The 20,841-nt window shown below is 37.5% G+C and overlaps 2 protein-coding genes across 2 annotated transcripts; both read right to left on the reverse strand.

The window, feature by feature from the left end:
* Window positions 1-2,910: 2,910 nt before the first annotated feature.
* LOC136970435 (uncharacterized) lies at window positions 2,911-4,005 on the reverse strand. The gene has a single exon (XM_067264868.1). It carries the CDS (start codon window positions 4,003-4,005, stop codon window positions 2,911-2,913), a length of 1,095 nt encoding a protein of 364 aa, XP_067120969.1.
* Window positions 4,006-5,137: 1,132 nt separating this feature from the next.
* On the reverse strand, window positions 5,138-12,066 carry LOC136970436 (uncharacterized). The gene is made up of 4 exons (XM_067264869.1): window positions 11,973-12,066; window positions 5,936-6,165; window positions 5,553-5,812; window positions 5,138-5,339 (listed from the first exon to the last, which is right to left on the reverse strand). The coding sequence occupies exons 1-4, from the start codon at window positions 12,064-12,066 to the stop codon at window positions 5,138-5,140; spliced, it is 786 nt and encodes a 261-aa protein (XP_067120970.1).
* Window positions 12,067-20,841: the final 8,775 nt, after the last annotated feature.

The raw sequence follows: 20,841 nt of genomic DNA on the forward strand, positions 1-20,841 counted from the left end.
ATTGCAACCAACTCTGCTTGGTAATTATTACATCTGTTATCTAGTTTAAATTTTTTGTGATATTGCTCACGTGTTCTTGTAAAATAGATGAAGGCGGCACCCACTCCCGTTGAACTTCTCGAACCGTCCGTATATACTCTGTGAGGGTGTGATTCATTGTATTGTATGATTTTGATATGTTTCCATTCGAATCTTTTCAGATGTTGATGCACTTTTAGTTTCTGTTCTATTATGTCTCCGTTTCTGAGGATATCGTGGGAATTTATATTCTGTTTAATTATATTTCTGGTGTCTCTTCTTTTATTCACTTCCAGATCCAACGGTAGCAGTCCGGCCATTACACATAAAGCGTCGTTAGATGTAGTGCTATATGCACCTGTAATTCTTAGTAAAATTTTTCTTTGGAGACTAATTATTTTTTTTTTGTGTGTATTAGATTTACTCTTTTCCCCCATACTTGTGCACCATACGTGACAATTGGTACGATGACACCTTTATAAATTTGTATTAATGCTTTCCCACTCCTGCCCATTCTCTTTTCGCTACCTTGGCAATCTCTTGGAATAAGTTACCTACTTTATTCTTTATTTGTTCTATCTGTGGTGTCCAGAGGAGTTTATTATCTATTGTTATTCCAAGATATTTTATTTGAGTTGTGCATCTGATTACCTTTCCATTCATTTTTATGGTTGGTTGTCTACGTTCAATTTGACATTTTGTAAAGGCAATGGCGTTTGTTTTGTCCGGGTTGAATTTTAATTTGTTCCTTTTCCCCCAATTAACTATTTTTTCTAAGGTCCTATTGCATTCCTCCTCTACTCTTAATCTGCTACCTGCCGAACAAACTACCATTATATCGTCTGCGAAGGCTGTAATTTTGTTATCTTTTAGAGAATTATCATTTAAGAGATCGTTTAATATTATAGACCAGAATAGCGGGCCCGAACACGAACCCTGCGGGCATCCCATAGTCATGTCTTTTTCTATTATAATATTTGAGTATTCTATGAAGGCCATCCTGTTTGTTAAGTAGTCACATATGAGTGCGTAGAGATTACGTGGGCAATTTAGTTCTTCTAGTTTTGTATGGAGGAGAGGCCACCATGCATTATCAAATGCGCCCTCTATATCTAAGCTTAAAGCTATGACCCAATTGTATTTTTGTTTGTCTGTTTCAATTTCGTCTATAACTTTTGATATGGCGTCTTCGGCTGAACAGCCTTCTCGAAACCCGTATTGATTTTTATTTATCCATTTCATTGAACCTAGCCATGCTGAAAGACGATAGACTATCATTTTGTCTAAAATTTTCCCCATTACCGGTAGAAGGGAAATTGGTCGATAACTTCTCGGATCCCGTTTGTCTTTGTTTTTCTGTTTATATATTGGTATGATTTTTGCTTGTTTCCATTCTGATGGAAATATTGCGTATTGTAGGCATTTATTATATAGAGTGTGTAATAGCGATGGAATCTTTTTATTTATGATATTCACTATTTCTATTGTTATTAAATCGTGACCGGGAGCCTTTCCTTTCTTAAAATTAGATATGGTCCATGAGGTTTCTTCTTTTGTAAATTCTGGTATATCTGGTCCATTTGTTTTATAGTTAAGTTGTTCTCTTATTCTCTTTTGTTCTATGGTGTCCAATATGGGATTGTCTTCTTTGACAAATTCATTGATTAGTAATTTTATACATTCGTCCTGATCACTTATAAGATCACCATTTTTGCTCTTCATTTCTGTTAATTGAAAATGTTGTCTTAATTTCCCCGCAGCGATTTTATATATTAACCCCCATGGATCACTTTCACTTTTTTGACACAATTTATCCCAACTCCTCTGTTTAGACTCTTTTATTTGTTGTTTGTAGTTCCGTTGTTCTACTAAAAACTTTTCCTTAAGGTATGTCCTTTGAAGTGGGTCTCTACATTTGTTGTATTTTCTTCGTTTAGCCCGTACTTTACTTTTAAGAATTGTCAGGTCAGATGTCCACCATTTTGCGGTGTTATTTTTCATTTCATTGCATATCGGGATATGTGCACGTAGTGCTTTATTTAGGTTATCTATAAGTTTCTTTATATCGCGCTCAGCTGTAACTTTGTTTGTTGCTGTTCCCAGATGTGTTAGTGTTGGTTTTATATCCTGTATAATATTTTCTCCATTGTGCTTTTCGTAGATTATATTTCTTAGTCGTTACTGTGCTTAGGTCGTGGGTGATGTCATATTCTATATATCAATGTTCAGATAAGCTTATTTCGTCATTTACCATCCAGTTACTGATTTCATTTAGGGCTAGGCTGTTTACTATGGAAAGATCTATGTTTGATGTGCCATTTGTACTTTCAAATGTACTAACCATACCTGGTTCATTCAATATAAATAGGTTTCGTCTATTGACAAATTCCTCTACCTCTTCACCTCTAATATCAGAATTATCATCAAACCAAACGTACGAGTGGGCGTTACTATCCCCTCCAAGGATCATTGCATGACTTTGTTGGTATTTATCGCAGAGCCTGTCTAGTTTTTCTAGGTATTCTGTTATATTTGAGTCCATTGGAATATAAAATGTGCAAATTATCCAGTTTTTGCTCTTGTGGTTGATTGCTATTGTTGTCATGTTATTGTCACTGTATTCTGTGAGTAACATACATTGTATGTTCTTGTTGTTGATGGCAATGATAGTCCAAGGGGTTTGTTCAATACAGTGATAGAGAATTTTTGTTGGAAGTGGCCAGCCCATCGGTCTCTTATCTTTACAGTAAGGTTCTTGGATCAATAATATGTCAAAATGTTGGAGTTTGTTCCATACTAGTTGGGACACTGCTTGAATTCCTCTTCCTAAATTAATTTGCAGTATTTTTAAGCCTTTATTTCCTGTTATATTCTCCATTCTGTCGACAATGGTTAGTTTCCATAGTCGGTTCTTTCTTTTATATATTTTAATACTCTTTGCCTTTCTGGGCATTCGTCGCTAATCGCCTTATGTGTGTGGTGTATGTGTTTAAATTTGATGCAATTTGTACATGTTGGGGTTTTTTCCTTGTTTATACATTCTTGATATTTATGATCCCCTGCGCAGTGTGTACAGTAGTTACGTTCACTATGACACTGATTTGCTGTATGACCGTATCTGCAACATTTATAGCATTGAATTATTCCATAGTATTCTTTTATTTGACATCGAATCCACCCCATATTTATCTTGTTTTGCTTTAATAGTACTTTTCGTAGACTTGGTGATACTTCAATTACCCAGTTTTTTGAGTTTTGATTCTTGCCCCATTTAAATTTTATTTTAATTTCTTCATTATATTGGGTATCGTCTGTTACCGCCTTTAATATATTTTCGTTTTGTGAAAACAGGTGATCTATGAAGTTTTCTGTGTCTATTTCGTTAGGAACGTTATAAATACAAAATTTTGGCTGTACTTTTTTGGGTGTTCTCGCTGTTAGTTCTACGTGGTTACTTATTTCGTTCAATAAACGTTCTCGTTGTTTATCATTTTCCACCTCCACTAGAATAGCTTTATTACGAATTTTTCTTATGTTTTTGATTCCTATACCTAATTTAACTGGATCAAAAAATGTTTTTATTTTTTGTTTAATTTCCTCCGATTCGATGTTTTCGTTTTTATGGTTAATGATAATCATTGCCTTATTATCATTCGAAGATTTTCCCCCTTCTTTAAGTGTTTCTGCATATGTTGGAGTTTGGATAGTTCTCCTGGTGTCAAGATCCTTCATAATTGTGTCTAATTTATTGTTTATTTCGTGCACTTTATTGTCTATGATAGGCCTGTTTTCTTTATAGATGTCTATTATCTTTTTAACGCTGTCTAGTATGAATTTTGCATGAATCGAAGTACCTAGTTTTGAGTTTGAGTATTCTTTTATATACTTTTCCATTTCATTTTTAATAAGTAGAATTTGTGATAATCCCTTATCTCTAATTTCTGGCTCAACCTCAGATTTACTCAGTATTGAATTATCATCTTCCATGTTTATATTATACTAGAGATCTATTTATTTCCATGCATTTATTTAGATTCCTCTTGATGAGCCGAATCCAAAAATATATATATTGCCCTATGTAAGTAAAATAGAATTCGCGAAACACGGCAATCACTGATTTTCGGACCTAAAGGTCAATGACCGTAGCTAGGCAACGAAGAAAAAGTTCAATGTTTAATTTCGAATGTGGTAGTAGAATTGCCATAATTTAAAAACTGATGGACGGATTTAAAAGTTATTGTACAGTTATGATGACTAGAGGGTGTAGAAAGAATGACCGAATATTAACTGTCTACCACCAACAGGAAGTCCGAAAAACGCGTTCCACGGACAACCGGAAATAGATAAAAAATAGCTAATAAAATCGTAAATAATGGCCCTATAACCACCAAATTTTTAACTTAGTGTTATATTAGTAATACGAAAGATATCCAGTACTAAATTCCGGATAATCGGAATCGCAACGGCCGGAAAATCGAATATGAGGACTTTTCCGTCAAAATTCGAAAGTGATGGAATGAAAACTATCCTACTTGACTACACCTTGCTCTAGGTACCTTCCAATGTTCAATATTTTTAAAATACACACTCTGCAAAATAAATTTCCGCATAAAAATCAGGCTTTTGTAAAAGCACAAACTTATACAGCTTCTCTGCATCAGACTTCGAACTCGAACTCGTTTTTGATACTAGATTAACTTCTAAAGTATAATTTTTTTTTTGTTTTCAAAAACAAAAAAAATCGGCCTCTTGCTTACTACGATCACCTGCAATCGCAGGTGATCGTGGTAGGCAAGAGGCCGTTATTGCAGGTTAAAATATGTTATATCCTAAGGTATATTATAGTTTAAGTTGTCGCTTTAGTCTCATTGAATTTCAATGTGCAGTATTATCAGGATAGAACGTAGAAAAATCGTACGGCTATTCAGGACATGCCAGATGAACATCATCAGCATGCAATTTTGGAATTTCGGAAAAGGCAGCAAGAGGGTTTGGTATCATTTGAGCATAGGTGGACGTTTGGAATTAAGTTTTTTTTATGATTTGCCAAAAGCGTATTTTCGTAAATAAAAACTTTAAAAAATTCATATTATCTGTATGAATTTTACAATTGAATTTATTATACTCTGAGTAATATTTTTAAATGTTCAACAATTAAACAAAGAACAGAAATTGCATAACCAGAAGCGAGAAGAATGAAAGTACTCATCATATCTTCTAGTGATAAAGGATTAAAGTTTTCTTTTTCAATGTGTTTTGGCTGTGGCATTTCATCATTTACGAACTTCTGGTAAATTCCGCAATCTCTCAATTTACCAATTCTGAAAATAAATAAATATAATTACAATAATAAACGTAAATAATACAATTATTCAACTTTACTCAGAGTCATCCTTTATCCGTCAAAAGAAATAACAAAAATCAAGCCACGTATAATTTGAAATTAAACTTCCTGTATTATGTATAACAAATTATCAACATAATCCATATGGTTCATAAAAGTAATTTTCAATTTAAACACCTAGAAAACTTACATTTCATCAAATTCTTGTTTTAGAGTAAAATTCTTCCTGACTGTAAATGCAATCATGTAATTAATAATGGAGTCTTTTGACAGTACAAACAATTGCTTTCCCATCTCTTTTGTCAGCGCGTTTATTACACTTCTTGATCCAAAAAATGCAAATTTTGAATTCAAAGAATATTCGACACCCTGCTTATAACTATTGACACAATTTTCAGGATGATCTTTTATGTAATCTCCTAATATCTTTAGAGATCCAGTTTCTATCCCCTGTAAAATATAGATGGATTTTTAGTAGTACGTTCATGGGCGTTACTACATAATTTTCTATACAAAGAACTAAGAAATTTATGATTTTTTTGAAAAGTATAAATCTGATAGTAACAATTTTACCATTAATAACTTTTCATCAGGCGAAGAACATATATTTCCACAAGAATAAGTTCCCATCATTACTGCATTTATCAATTCTTTAATAGTAGTTGGGACTTTTTCATAAACAGGATGAGTTAAATAAGAAAACAGTACACCGCAATAACCTGAAATAAGCACAACTGTTGCCAATAGCCACGTTCCAATAATTATTTTTGTGGTACTGTTTCGAATATGGCTAATCTCACCGCCTGAAATTATGTAAAAATTACAAGCAGAAATTATAATGTAATATTTTTTAATACAATGGTGTTTCATATTAGGAAAATTTTCGAATAATGTGAATATTAATGTAATAAAATCTGTACACTTATAAAACTAATTTTAAACAAGCGTTTTAACCATATTCATATGATTCACTTCGAAATACAGTCGACTCCGCATAAGTCGACACTCGGATAACACGACACCGTAGGTTAGTTAGTCAGCTTTCTGTGGTCTCGTCCGACTTACATAAACAATAATGTTATTAATGTTAAAAAACTCGGTTTAGGCCTACTCGATATCGTTTAACTCAGTGACGTAGCGTAGTGGGGGCAGCGGGGGCGGCCCGCCCCGGGCGGCACTTTAAGGGAGCGGCAAAATTTCACAATAAATAATAATAATACCTAAATAAGGGGGCTGCGAAATTTTCCTCCGCCCGGGCAGCTGACACCCACGCAAAGCCACTGGTTTAACTCGTCACCATTGGATAAATCAACATACTTTTTTTGTTTCACACTTTTTAGACGTCTGATAAGTCGACTCCCCTCCTGAAAAATGAGTTCACACCGTACAATAAGCTGTGTGGTGTGAACTCATTTTTAAGGGGGAGTCGACTTATCATAATTCTAAAAAGTGTGAAACAGAAAAAGTATGTTGTTTATCCAGTGGTGACAAGTTAAACGATGTCGAGTAAACCGAGTTTTTTTAGCATTAATAACTCAGAAATAATCAAACACCTTCAGTTGCTGAGAAAAAATTTTAATAAATAACGTAGCAAACGTTTGCAGCCAAACCTGTTGGCCATCATCAGGCTAAACATATTCGAATGCAAACAAAATGGAACAAAAATTTAAATACAAATAAAATAACGGATAAAATATACATATAATAACGTAAAAAATAATAACAACAAATAACAAAAAAATATAAAAATATGTATAGGTTAAATAAATAAATATTAAGCCATTACATAATAATAAATTAGAAATAGTGTTTCTTAAAGAAAACGACGCGAACTTTTAAACAATAGAACAATGGGGAAACGTAGATCGTCTATCTCCGAGTGGGAATCGAATTAAACTTCGATTTTGACCTCTCCCGCGCCCCCGAAAGGTTTCGAATTGTCACCAGGTGACGAGGAAGAGACCAATCGGAAAGCGGAATCGGAGGAAAACAGATAAAACCCGAGAATTCAAGGACGCGAGGGCTTCTTCTCCCGAAAGTTCCAAGTGACGGATCTATTGTTGTGTGTGTGTCTGGTGCCCATCTTCGTCTCCGTCTCCCGACCTCGGATCGACATCTTTCCATCAACGGAAGTCGACCGCATCGTCCTGGAGTCGCGGAGTCGTCGAGGGAACTGGCCATTCGCGACCTAGGGACACTCCTTCAAAATGAGACTATATTCGAAAGGAGAGGAAGACCCAGAGGCTGCTGCCGACCTAGAACTTCCAAGATCGCGGAAATCTTGTAAGCTTCTTTCGTGTCAAATAAACGGTTTCTTGTCTTGTAACCGTAGAGTCTGTCTCAGTGCCGATCGCCCACATACGACCCTTCGCGACCGCTCGACCTTCTTGACATAGTCGGCACCCTGTCGGCAAACTCACACTGGTGTCAGAGAAGTGGGATTTTAAATGCAGAATTTGCACAAATTCAGCGGGCCCACACTATAGTTGAGGATGCCGACATCAAAATTTCGCCCCGAAATTGAGTTAAAGGTGGGTCGGAACGATAGATGCTGAGACAGACACTTCGGCGCGAACTCGCGAGTTAGTTAGCAGTTCTCTTTCATTGGCCTTGGGAGGAATGATACCTGCTTTCTTCGGTGAAAGTAAGCGTATTATGACTTCTTCGATCCCTTAAAAAAATATCGAGCTTAGCTGGATGATCCCGCAGAAATGCTTTAGTTAACCAAGCGCAAGCTCGCAGGTGCGACAATGATAGAATAAATATGCTTGACCGAGCAAGAAAACGCCACTATAAAATAGTGCCAGCAGCGGGAGTTAGGCAAAATGTTCCGAGGTCAGTTTTTCAAAAAATAAGTAAAAACATTAAACTGAGCGTCAGGATGCTTGGCACTGCTTCATTCACAAAAGCTCTAAAGGTAGCCATTAGGGAAGAAACGAGTGACTAGCAGAATGCACAGTTTTGTCAGGCGCGAAGCTGAAATGGCAGAGAATAACCTAATGGATTCGGGAAGAGTGAAACTCCATAAGAAATCTGCGTTCGGTGCAAAGATGGGTCAAAATTTTAAACAGTTTAAAACTTTAGGAAAAATTGTTAGATAATCGAACATTGTCAGTACCGATAACTGGTGCGCAAAGATAATATTCAGAATAAACAAACAGGACAACCCATGGAACGAAGGAATAGCGAAGTAGGAAACGCACACCCCTATCCGAATTCGCTGCAATGCTTTTCACAACCTCATAACATGCAACCACTGTCGCCCGATTGGTACGGAGAAAAGGACGTCCCTCTGCCATCTCTAGTCGAGTGGAGATCGAGGCCAATGCGTTGCAGGTTCCGATTATAAATCCATCGTATTCATTGCGATATAGGCTAATTATTTCAGTAGATACTCTTTCATCAACCGCAGAATAGGCAAATCGAATCCGAAGTCGATCGAAATTTAGAACAGGCACTTTATGTAGAGGATTTTCTGACAGTATTAGCCCGGAAACAGGCCAATGCGACCGCAACTAGATGCTTAGCTTTTCTCAGTCCCAAGGTAGACGCAAAGCAAGCAGATTGTCAATTGCAAAAAAAAATATAGCAACTTTAACCTAAGGTCAAGATTATAAGCGATTACGGTATCCTACTCTCTATTTTCTATCGGTCCGGTTTTGCGAACTGTGAATGATGAACTTTCATTCTGGAGAGGAGAGATCATCATAAAAACAAAAGCGAATGTTAATTTTAATTGAATTCACGTTTTCTGAAAATAAAAATTGTCGCTGAAAAAAATGTATGCAAAAAACGTGCTTAAATGTTAAAATTGTCGCGAATCGGAATTCAAGTCAATGTGAGCGTGGTGCATTTCGAAAGGGAGCCATAGTATTGTTTTTGTTTCGTGTAAACTGTTCTGTCCATCCCTTACGAAGCGCTCACGATTGAGCCTACACTGGTCAAGGGAAGAGAGTCATGTCGGGAAAGCGACTTATCTCCTTGGTCAACGCCTTTCCAAAATTTTCTCATACTTAGGATAGATGACAGAAAATTGTCACTTTGTCCGTCCTAGAGAGAATGAGGATTTGATCACTCTCGAGAAAACTTAACGATGATCTTCTATTTGATTCGCGCTCATCGGAAAACAATTTTGTCGTGATCAAAACATTGATGAAAACTTCTGTTATAGATTGAGTAATTTATATAGTCAAAATGTCAGAAAATTTTTTCCTTTTTTGCGTACATGATGATTGATCATACCTGTCACAGTCGAGACTGCGAATAGACTCTGACCAGATCAAACGGAAGTTACGGAACAACACTCTGAACTGCGTGACCTTGATTAGCGGTAATCTGCGTCGGAAAACCGATGATAGAGAACTGTCACTGGTTCAAGAGACTGACATCCGGAAGTTATGGCCGTAAAGACATTGGCAAGATCACAACTGCACACCGTCAATGCAGAAGCTCCATGATCCTCTTTCGGTCCAGTACAAAAAAAAAAAAAAAAAAAAAAAAAAAAATGGAAAAGATTCGACCCCCATGGTAAAGACGAAGTTTTTCAGAAAACTTGGAACGGAACTAGATGCATAGCTTCGAAAAGCACGTGTCTTCAACTTAGATCCAGAGAACTCCGCGCTACACGTGCACCGGAAATGGCTATGAAGTTCCCAAGTTCCAATTCTGGTTGAGACAGGCGAATCAAACTAAACGTTGAACCTGTTATCAGATTTCTGAATCAGATGTTCCGAAAAATTAGGAAGGGAACACGAATACATTCCATTCCTCCCCCCTCCGTTTCAGACCATTTTCTGAAAATTTTGAGATTGTGTGAATTGCTCAGTCTGAAAACGAAGAAAAAAAACTCACATGTTTTAGAAAATAGTTTGTCGATCATTTATGTTGTTAAAATATTATTCGAGGACCGTGATTGTTATTTGATTATTTGTAACCAATCTTATAAACAGACATGTGATGTTACACAAACATTTCGATGAATTGTAAACGATATTCTATACCATTCAATAATGTATCGAAAAAAAAAACTTTGGTGTAACGCGAAACCGAACGCGCGCCAGAGAAGGCTGGATTCTCAGACAAGTATCGCTGTTACGTCACTTGGCAAACAAAGGGAGAAAGGACTGTCAGCTTCCAGAGCTGCCAGCTAAAATGTCGTTATTTCGTTACGACATTTTAAATTGGCGGGAAGCTCTGTGAGGCTCTGGATAGGTCCGAACCTCACTGAAATTTGCGTTAAAATCATTTCTTTTTAGAAAAAGATTATTTTTTTTAGAGGAAAAAAAATAGAAGGTAGAAATAGTTTTTCTTAAAGAAAACGACGCGAACTTTTAAACAATAGAACAATGGGGAAACGTAGATCGTCTATCTCCGAGTGGGAATCGAATTAAACTTCGATTTTGACCTCTCCCGCGCCCCCGAAAGGTTTCGAATTGTCACCAGGTGACGAGAAGAGACCAATCGGAAAGCGGAATCGGAGGAAAACAGATAAAACCTGAGAATTCAAGGACGCGAGGGCTTCTTCTCCCGAAAGTTCCAAGTGACGGATCTATTGTTGTGTGTGTGTCTGGTGCCCATCTTCGTCTCCGTCTCCCGACCTCGGATCGACATCTTTCCATCAACGGAAGTCGACCGCATCGTCCTGGAGTCGCGGAGTCGTCGAGGGAACTGGCCATTCGCGACCTAGGGACACTCCTTCAAAATGAGACTATATTCGAAAGGAGAGGAAGACCCAGAGGCTGCTGCCGACCTAGAACTTCCAAGATCGCGGAAATCTTGTAAGCTTCTTTCGTGTCAAATAAACGGTTTCTTGTAACCGTAGAGTCTGTCTCAGTGCCGCTAATCCCTAAGTTTCTATTATAGACCCCAATGTAGATTTTAGTAATGCCTAGTTCTTGGTTTTCATAGGGAATTTTGTACACTCCAGCCATTCTTTCTTTATCAATGTTGTCTTTGTCGTTTCTTAATAATTCGTACAGGTTGGCAGCTCTCTTGAAAATTAATTTGGAATTTTTGCGGGCTGCGATTTCCTTCATGATAGCTTCTTTCTTTCTGTCATACGTGAACTTTGTGAATTTGCCGAAATCCCCTCTCTGAGCTTTTGTTTTGTTAACCTTGTAGTTTTTGACTAATGCTGTTATCATATCCGCCCTGATACCGTACTAGAGTTCTAGCGATATGTGATATTCTGTAGATTTCTTTTTGTCTATCAACCACACTACTGCAATAGAGAAAAGCTCTAGTGAACGAGGGCACGGAAAGCAGCCATTTTGTATTGATAAGGATCATTAGATCGCGACGGAATGTACAGAGGGCTATGTGGTCGGTTTTACGTACACTATTAGTGACGAAATATCCTTATATATGTGAGGATGTGATGCCAGTAAATACATCAAACTTACTAAATGTTGGCTTAGAAGAAAACGATTTGGTCACTACTAGAGCAGACAAGAGCAAAACATTAGTCATCATGAAAAGAGCAAACGTATAATAACGCTTTGGAGGAATATATTAAGAAAACCGAATGCGAGCGTGTTGACGAAAAGATTATCGATAGCGTCGACAGAAGAGTTAAGAAACTTGAAAAAGCTTAAACTCGCTAATTAATTACCTTTCCTCAGAAATTGTCGGAATCCTAGGCCAGGTATACCGAGAATATTTGCGTTTGCCACAACCCATAAAGAGGGCAAGGAAGTAAGACCCATAGTTGAAAGATGCAGAGGACAAACCTTTTTTCTTGAAAAGAAGTTACATAAGTTTCTCACCTCTCAACTCGAAAATAACATATATGTGGCACAGGATCCCAGGGATGTGGTTAAGGAGAATACACGATCTAATTTTAATGGAATGAGGTTGGAACTGTTAATGGACTACGAGAGCTTATACCCCTCTATAAAAATTGAGTCATGCAAGGTAGCGCTTTTAGATTTCATGCATAGCAAGAGCCCAGATTTGGCAAATTACAGTAGTGATTTGATAGAATTAGCATAACCTTGTCTGCTATGAATCTTTTTTTCGCCTTTAATGGCCGTCAATACAAACAAAAAAGAGGAGTCCCAATGGAAAGTCCTATGTCAAGATTGTTGTGCGAATTTGTATTGAGAAGGTTGGAAAAAAGTGTTCTTTGTGGCTTCATGAATGACATGGTGTATTTTAAAAGATACGTGGACGATGTCCTGGTAATATGGAAGCATGACCAAAAGGTCGAGGAATTTATTAATAAGATCAACAACAACGATGACGGCCTCATGCTAAAGATTGAACAGACATGTTCCTCACGGATACATTTTTTAGACATTGACATTGAATTCAAAGAAGGACATTTCGTCACTAAAGTGTACGTAAAACCGACACATAGCCCTCTGTACATTCCGTCGCGATCTAATGATCCTTATCAATACAAAATGGCTGCTTTCCGTGCCCTCCGTTCACAGGAGCTTTTCTCTATTGCAAGTAGTGTGGTTGATAGACAATAAGTAAATCTAACAGATATATCACAATATCGCTAGAAACTCTAGGGTACAGGGCGGATATGATAACAGCACTAGTCAAAAACTACAAGGTTAACAAAACAAAAGCTCAGAGAAGGGGATTTTCGGCTAATTCACAAAGTTCGCGTATGACAGAAAGAAAGAAGCTATCATGAAGGAAATCGCCAGCCCGCAAAAATTCCAAATTAATTTTCAAGAGAGCTGCCAACCTGTACGAATTATTAAGAAACGACAAAGACAACATTGATAAAGAAAGAATGGCTGGAGTGTACAAAATTCCCTATGAAAACCAAGAACTAGGCATTACTAAAATCTACATTGGGGTCTATAATAGAAACTTAGGGATTAGATTAAGGGAACACAAGTACAACATCAGCAAAAGATCTAACGCCACAATTCTATCTCAGATGGCGCAGGTTGAAGGCTCGGTAGTCAAATGGGGCGACGATCTACGGGTTTCGGCGCCGCTATTGTTCTAGTTTTGTTGTAAAGAGCTTCGCGTGAGCGGTTTCTGCGTATATGTCGCAGTTAAGAGGAACCTCATTCTCCTATGAACTTCTTAGTTGTTGTTTTTTCCTCTGGTAACAGTAAGAATAATTTTTCTTTTTGTTCTAAGAATGATACGATGGATTTGTAAAGGCGTCGCATGGCAGTTTCAAGTCGGGAGGTGTCCGGAGACCTATCCAGAGCCTCACAGAGGCTTTCCGCGCCAATGTTGTAAAGACTGTTCGTAACGGGAATATATTCGGTACAATTGTTAGGCTGGGCCAGCGCCTCCCCGGCCTTGCTTGATTAAGAACTCGCACAGTCCTGGTTCGTTCGCCTTCTTAGTCTATGTGTGGCACAAGTGTGACGTTAAATTTGCGAGTGCTTGTCCTGAGACATCCAGCCTTTCTCTGGCAGCGTGGACGGCAATGTTCGTGCATGAGGTGGCTGAGGCCGGTGCTCGGGTTCGCGTTAATTAAGTTTTTGTTTTGTCGATAGGCATTTGATATCGGAATGGGTATATGGAAGTATGCGTATTAGCAAATTCATTTGCGAAATGTGCTTGCTGTAATGGGCAGTCACATGTGGTGCTATTTTATAATAGCGTATGATATTGTGTTACAAATAATGAAATAAAATCACGGTCATCGATAATATTTTAACTAACATAATGATCGATCAAACCCTAATTTCCTGTAAAACATGTGGAGTTTTTTTTTTTTCGTTTTCGTAGACGCTGAGCATTGCCGGCAGATTAAGGTCTACAAATTTTAGTAAAAGAAGGTTGTGGTTCTGAAAGCGAGGGGAGAGGAATGGACATTGTATTCGGTGTTCCCTTCCTAATTTTCTTCAGGAAAGCAGTGCTGGATAAGTTCAGGAAAATCTGATAACAGGTTCAACGTTTGAGTTTGTTAATTTCGCCTATGCTGTTCTGTCATACCAGATACTTGGAACTTGAGGAACTTCATAGCCGATCTTCCAGGTGCGGCGTGTAGTCGCGCTGAGTTCTTCTGTGAAGTCTAAGGTTGGAGACACGTGCTTTTCGCAAGCTCATGCATCTAGTTCCGTTTTACTCAAGTCTTTTCTGAATAAGTTCAGAGAGTATCTTCGTCTTGATTAGACCGCGGAGGGTCGAATCTTGTTCCATTTTGGTTTGTTTCTTTTTTTTGTGTACTGGACCGATTTAAGAGGATCACTAGGGAGCACATTTCTGCACTGGAGATGGATGCAGTTGTGCGATCTTGCCTCGCATGATCTTTAACGGCCATACACTTCTCAGGATGTTGTCAGTCTTCTTGAAAACACCAGTGACAGTTTTACTAATCATTCGGTTTTCACGACGCAGATCTTAGCGCTGGTGCTAATGCAGAGGTCACTAGATTGCAGGTTCAGAGTGTTGTTCGCGGTAACTTCCGTGTTGGAGTCTGGGTCAGTTTAGTCTCATTACGCAGTCTGACGGACGTGTGTGACAGGTATGATCAATCATCATGTACGCAAAAAAGGAAAAAATTTTCTGACATTTTGACTATATAAATTACTCAATCTATAACAGAGGTTTTCATCAATGTTTTGATCACGACAAAATTGTTTTCCGATGAGCGCGAATCAAATAGAAGATCATCGTTAAGTTTTCTCGAGAGTGATCAAATCCTCATTCTCTCTAGGACGGACAAAGTGACAATTTTCTGTCATCTATCCTAAGTATGAGAAAATTTTGGAAAGGCGTTGACCGAGGAGATAAGTCGCTTTCCCGATATGACTCTCTTCCCTTGACCAGTGTAGGCTCAATCGTGAGCGCTTCGTAAGGGGTGGACAGAACAGTTTACACGAAACAAAAACAATACTATGGCTCCCTTTCGAAATGCACCACGCTCACATTGACTTGAATTCCGATTCGCGACAATTTTAACATTTAAGCACGTTTTTTGCATACATTTTTTTCAGCGACAATTTTTATTTTCAGAAAACGTGAATTCAATTAAAATTAACATTCGCTTTTGTTTTTATGATGATCTCTCCTCTCCAGAATGAAAGTTCATCATTCACAGTTCGCAAAACCGGACCGATAGAAAATAGAGAGTAGGATACCGTAATCGCTTATAATCTTGACCTTAGGTTAAAGTTGCTATATTTTTTTTTGCAATTGACAATCTGCTTGCTTTGCGTCTACCTTGGGACTGAGAAAAGCTAAGCATCTAGTTGCGGTCGCATTGGCCTGTTTCCGGGCTAATACTGTCAGAAAATCCTCTACATAAAGTGCCTGTTCTAAATTTCGATCGACTTCGGATTCGATTTGCCTATTCTGCGGTTGATGAAAGAGTATCTACTGAAATAATTAGCCTATATCGCAATGAATACGATGGATTTATAATCGGAACCTGCAACGCATTGGCCTCGATCTCCACTCGACTAGAGATGGCAGAGGGACGTCCTTTTCTCCGTACCAATCGGGCGACAGTGGTTGCATGTTATGAGGTTGTGAAAAGCATTGCAGCGAATTCGGATAGGGGTGTGCGTTTCCTACTTCGCTATTCCTTCGTTCCATGGGTTGTCCTGTTTGTTTATTCTGAATATTATCTTTGCGCACCAGTTATCGGTACTGACAATGTTCGATTATCTAACAATTTTTCCTAAAGTTTTAAACTGTTTAAAATTTTGACCCATCTTTGCACCGAACGCAGATTTCTTATGGAGTTTCACTCTTCCCGAATCCATTAGGTTATTCTCTGCCATTTCAGCTTCGCGCCTGACAAAACTGTGCATTCTGCTAGTCACTCGTTTCTTCCCTAATGGCTACCTTTAGAGCTTTTGTGAATGAAGCAGTGCCAAGCATCCTGACGCTCAGTTTAATGTTTTTACTTATTTTTTGAAAAACTGACCTCGGAACATTTTGCCTAACTCCCGCTGCTGGCACTATTTTATAGTGGCGTTTTCTTGCTCGGTCAAGCATATTTATTCTATCATTGTCGCACCTGCGAGCTTGCGCTTGGTTAACTAAAGCATTTCTGCGGGATCATCCAGCTAAGCTCGATATTTTTTTAAGGGATCGAAGAAGTCATAATACGCTTACTTTCACCGAAGAAAGCAGGTATCATTCCTCCCAAGGCCAATGAAAGAGAACTGCTAACTAACTCGCGAGTTCGCGCCGAAGTGTCTGTCTCAGCATCTATCGTTCCGACCCACCTTTAACTCAATTTCGGGGCGAAATTTTGATGTCGGCATCCTCAACTATAGTGTGGGCCCGCTGAATTTGTGCAAATTCTGCATTTAAAATCCCACTCTCTGACACCAGTGTGAGTTTGCCGACAGGGTGCCGACTATGTCAAGAAGGTCGAGCGGTCGCGAAGGGTCGTATGTGGGCGATCGGCACTGAGACAGACTCTACGGTTACAAGACAAGAAACCGTTTATTTGACACGAAAGAAGCTTACAAGATTTCCGCGATCTTGGAAGTTCTAGGTCGGCAGCAGCCTCTGGGTCTTCCTCTCCTTTCGAATATAGTCTCATTTTGAAGGAGTGTCCCTAGGTCGCGAATGGCCAGTTCCCTCGACGACTCCGCGACTCCAGGACGATGCGGTCGACTTCCGTTGATGGAAAGATGTCGATCCGAGGTCGGGAGACGGAGACGAAGATGGGCACCAGACACACACACAACAATAGATCCGTCACTTGGAACTTTCGGGAGAAGAAGCCCTCGCGTCCTTGAATTCTCGGGTTTTATCTGTTTTCCTCCGATTCCGCTTTCCGATTGGTCTCTTCTCGTCACCTGATGACAATTCGAAACCTTTCGGGGGCGCGGGAGAGGTCAAAATCGAAGTTTAATTCGATTCCCACTCGGAGATAGACGATCTACGTTTCCCCATTGTTCTATTGTTTAACAGTTCGCGTCGTTTTCCTTAAGAAACACTGAATATGTTTAGCCTGATGATGGCCAACAGGTTTGGCTGCAAACGTTTGCTACGTTATTTATTAAAATTTTTTCTCAGCAACTGAAGGTGTTTGATTATTTCTGAGTTAGTAATGCTAAAAAAACTCGGTTTACTCGACATCGTTTAACTTGTCACCACTGGATAAACAACATACTTTTTCTGTTTCACACTTTTTAGAATTATGATAAGTCGACTCCCCCTTAAAAATGAGTTCACACCACACAGCTTATTGTACGGTGTGAACTTATTTTTCAGGAGGGGAGTCGACTTATCAGACGTCTAAAAAGTGTGAAACAAAAAAAGTATGTTGATTTATCCAATGGTGACGAGTTAAACCAGTGGCTTTGCGTGGGTGTCAGCTGCCCGGGCGGAGGAAAATTTCGCAGCCCCCTTATTTAGGTATTATTATTATTTATTGTGAAATTTTGCCGCTCCCTTAAAGTGCCGCCCGGGGCGGGCCGCCCCCGCTGCCCCCACTACGCTACGTCACTGAGTTAAACGATATCGAGTAGGCCTAAACCGAGTTTTTTAACATTAATAACATTATTGTTTATGTAAGTCGGACGAGACCACAGAAAGCTGACTAACTAACCTACGGTGTCGTGTTATCCGAGTGTCGACTTATGCGGAGTCGACTGTATTTCGAAGTGAATCATATGAATATGGTTAAAACGCTTGTTTAAAATTAGTTTTATAAGTGTACAGATTTTATTACATTAATATTCACATTATTCGAAAATTTTCCTAATATGAAACACTATTGTATTAAAAAATATTACATTATAATTTCTGCTTGTAATTTTTACATAATTTCAGGCGGTGAGATTAGCCATATTCGAAACAGTACCACAAAAATAATTATTGGAACGTGGCTATTGGCAACAGTTGTGCTTATTTCAGGTTATTGCGGTGTACTGTTTTCTTATTTAACTCATCCTGTTTATGAAAAAGTCCCAACTACTATTAAAGAATTGATAAATGCAGTAATGATGGGAACTTATTCTTGTGGAAATATATGTTCTTCGCCTAATGAAAAGTTATTAATGGTAAAATTGTTACTATCAGATTTATACTTTTCAAAAAAATCATAAATTTCTTAGTTCTTTGTATAGAAAATTATGTAGTAACGCCCATGAACGTACTACTAAAAATCCATCTATATTTTACAGGGGATAGAAACTGGATCTCTAAAGATATTAGGAGATTACATAAAAGATCATCCTGAAAATTGTGTCAATAGTTATAAGCAGGGTGTCGAATATTCTTTGAATTCAAAATTTGCATTTTTTGGATCAAGAAGTGTAATAAACGCGCTGACAAAAGAGATGGGAAAGCAATTGTTTGTACTGTCAAAAGACTCAATTATTAATTACATGATTGCATTTACAGTCAGAAAGAATTTTACTCTAAAACAAGAATTTGATGAAATGTAAGTTTTCTAGGTGTTTAAATTGAAAATTACTTTTATGAACCATATGGATTATGTTGATAATTTGTTATACATAATACAGGAAGTTTAATTTCAAATTATACGTGGCTTGATTTTTGTTATTTCTTTTGACGGATAAAGGATGACTCTGAGTAAAGTTGAATAATTGTATTATTTACGTTTATTATTGTAATTATATTTATTTATTTTCAGAATTGGTAAATTAAGAGATTGCGGAATTTACCAGAAGTTCGTAAATGATGAAATGCCACAGCCAAAACACATTGAAAAAGAAAACTTTAATCCTTTATCACTAGAAGATATGATGAGTACTTTCATTCTTCTCGCTTCTGGTTATGCAATTTCTGTTCTTTGTTTAATTGTTGAACATTTAAAAATATTACTCAGAGTATAATAAATTCAATTGTAAAATTCATACAGATAATATGAATTTTTTAAAGTTTTTATTTACGAAAATACGCTTTTGGCAAATCATAAAAAAAACTTAATTCCAAACGTCCACCTATGCTCAAATGATACCAAACCCTCTTGCTGCCTTTTCCGAAATTCCAAAATTGCATGCTGATGATGTTCATCTGGCATGTCCTGAATAGCCGTACGATTTTTCTACGTTCTATCCGGATAATACTGCACATTGAAATTCAATGAGACTAAAGCGACAACTTAAACTATAATATACCTTAGGATATAACATATTTTAACCTGCAATAACGGCCTCTTGCCTACCACGATCACCTGCGATTGCAGGTGATCGTAGTAAGCAAGAGGCCGATTTTTTTTGTTTTTGAAAACAAAAAAAAAATTATACTTTAGAAGTTAATCTAGTATCAAAAACGAGTTCGAGTTCGAAGTCTGATGCAGAGAAGCTGTATAAGTTTGTGCTTTTACAAAAGCCTGATTTTTATGCGGAAATTTATTTTGCAGAGTGTGTATTTTAAAAATATTGAACATTGGAAGGTACCTAGAGCAAGGTGTAGTCAAGTAGGATAGTTTTCATTCCATCACTTTCGAATTTTGACGGAAAAGTCCTCATATTCGATTTTCCGACCGTTGCTATTCCGATTAACCGGAATTTAGTACTGGATATCTTTCGTATTACTAATATAACACTAAGTTAAAAATTTGGTGGTTATAGGGCCATTATTTACGATTTTATTAGCTATTTTTTATCTATTTCCGGTTGTCCGTGGAACGCGTTTTTCGGACTTCCTGTTGGTGGTAGACAGTTAATATTCGGTCATTCTTTCTACACCCTCTAGTCATCATAACTGTACAATAACTTTTAAATCCGTCCATCAGTTTTTAAATTATGGCAATTCTACTACCACATTCGAAATTAAACATTGAACTTTTTCTTCGTTGCCTAGCTACGGTCATTGACCTTTAGGTCCGAAAATCAGTGATTGCCGTGTTTCGCGAATTCTATTTTACTTACATAGGGCAATATATATATTTTTGGATTCGGCTCATCAAGAGGAATCTAAATAAATGCATGGAAATAAATAGATCTCTAGTATAATATAAACATGGAAGATGATAATTCAATACTGAGTAAATCTGAGGTTGAGCCAGAAATTAGAGATAAGGGATTATCACAAATTCTACTTATTAAAAATGAAATGGAAAAGTATATAAAAGAATACTCAAACTCAAAACTAGGTACTTCGATTCATGCAAAATTCATACTAGACAGCGTTAAAAAGATAATAGACATCTATAAAGAAAACAGGCCTATCATAGACAATAAAGTGCACGAAATAAACAATAAATTAGACACAATTATGAAGGATCTTGACACCAGGAGAACTATCCAAACTCCAACATATGCAGAAACACTTAAAGGAGGGGGAAAATCTTCGAATGATAATAAGGCAATGATTATCATTAACCATAAAAACGAAAACATCGAATCGGAGGAAATTAAACAAAAAATAAAAACATTTTTTGATCCAGTTAAATTAGGTATAGGAATCAAAAACATAAGAAAAATTCGTAATAAAGCTATTCTAGTGGAGGTGGAAAATGATAAACAACGAGAACGTTTATTGAACGAAATAAGTAACCACGTAGAACTAACAGCGAGAACACCCAAAAAAGTACAGCCAAAATTTTGTATTTATAACGT

This window comes from Centruroides vittatus, unplaced genomic scaffold (genome assembly GCF_030686945.1).
Source record: "Centruroides vittatus isolate TY-2023 unplaced genomic scaffold, ASM3068694v2 contig_1974, whole genome shotgun sequence".
Classification (NCBI taxonomy): Eukaryota; Metazoa; Arthropoda; class Arachnida; order Scorpiones; family Buthidae; genus Centruroides; species Centruroides vittatus.

Coding starts and splice junctions, on each gene's coding strand:
- LOC136970435 (XM_067264868.1), bottom strand. CDS start 4,005: ATGGAAGATGATAATTCAATACTGAGTAAATCTGAGGTTGAGCCAGAA.
- LOC136970436 (XM_067264869.1), bottom strand. CDS start 12,066: ATGGGTCTTACTTCCTTGCCCTCTTTATGGGTTGTGGCAAACGCAAAT. Junction 6,166..11,972: donor CCGACAATTTCTGAGGAAAG/GTAATTAATTAG, acceptor ACATAATTTCAG/GCGGTGAGATTAGCCATATT. Junction 5,340..5,552: donor AAACAAGAATTTGATGAAAT/GTAAGTTTTCTA, acceptor ATTTATTTTCAG/AATTGGTAAATTGAGAGATT.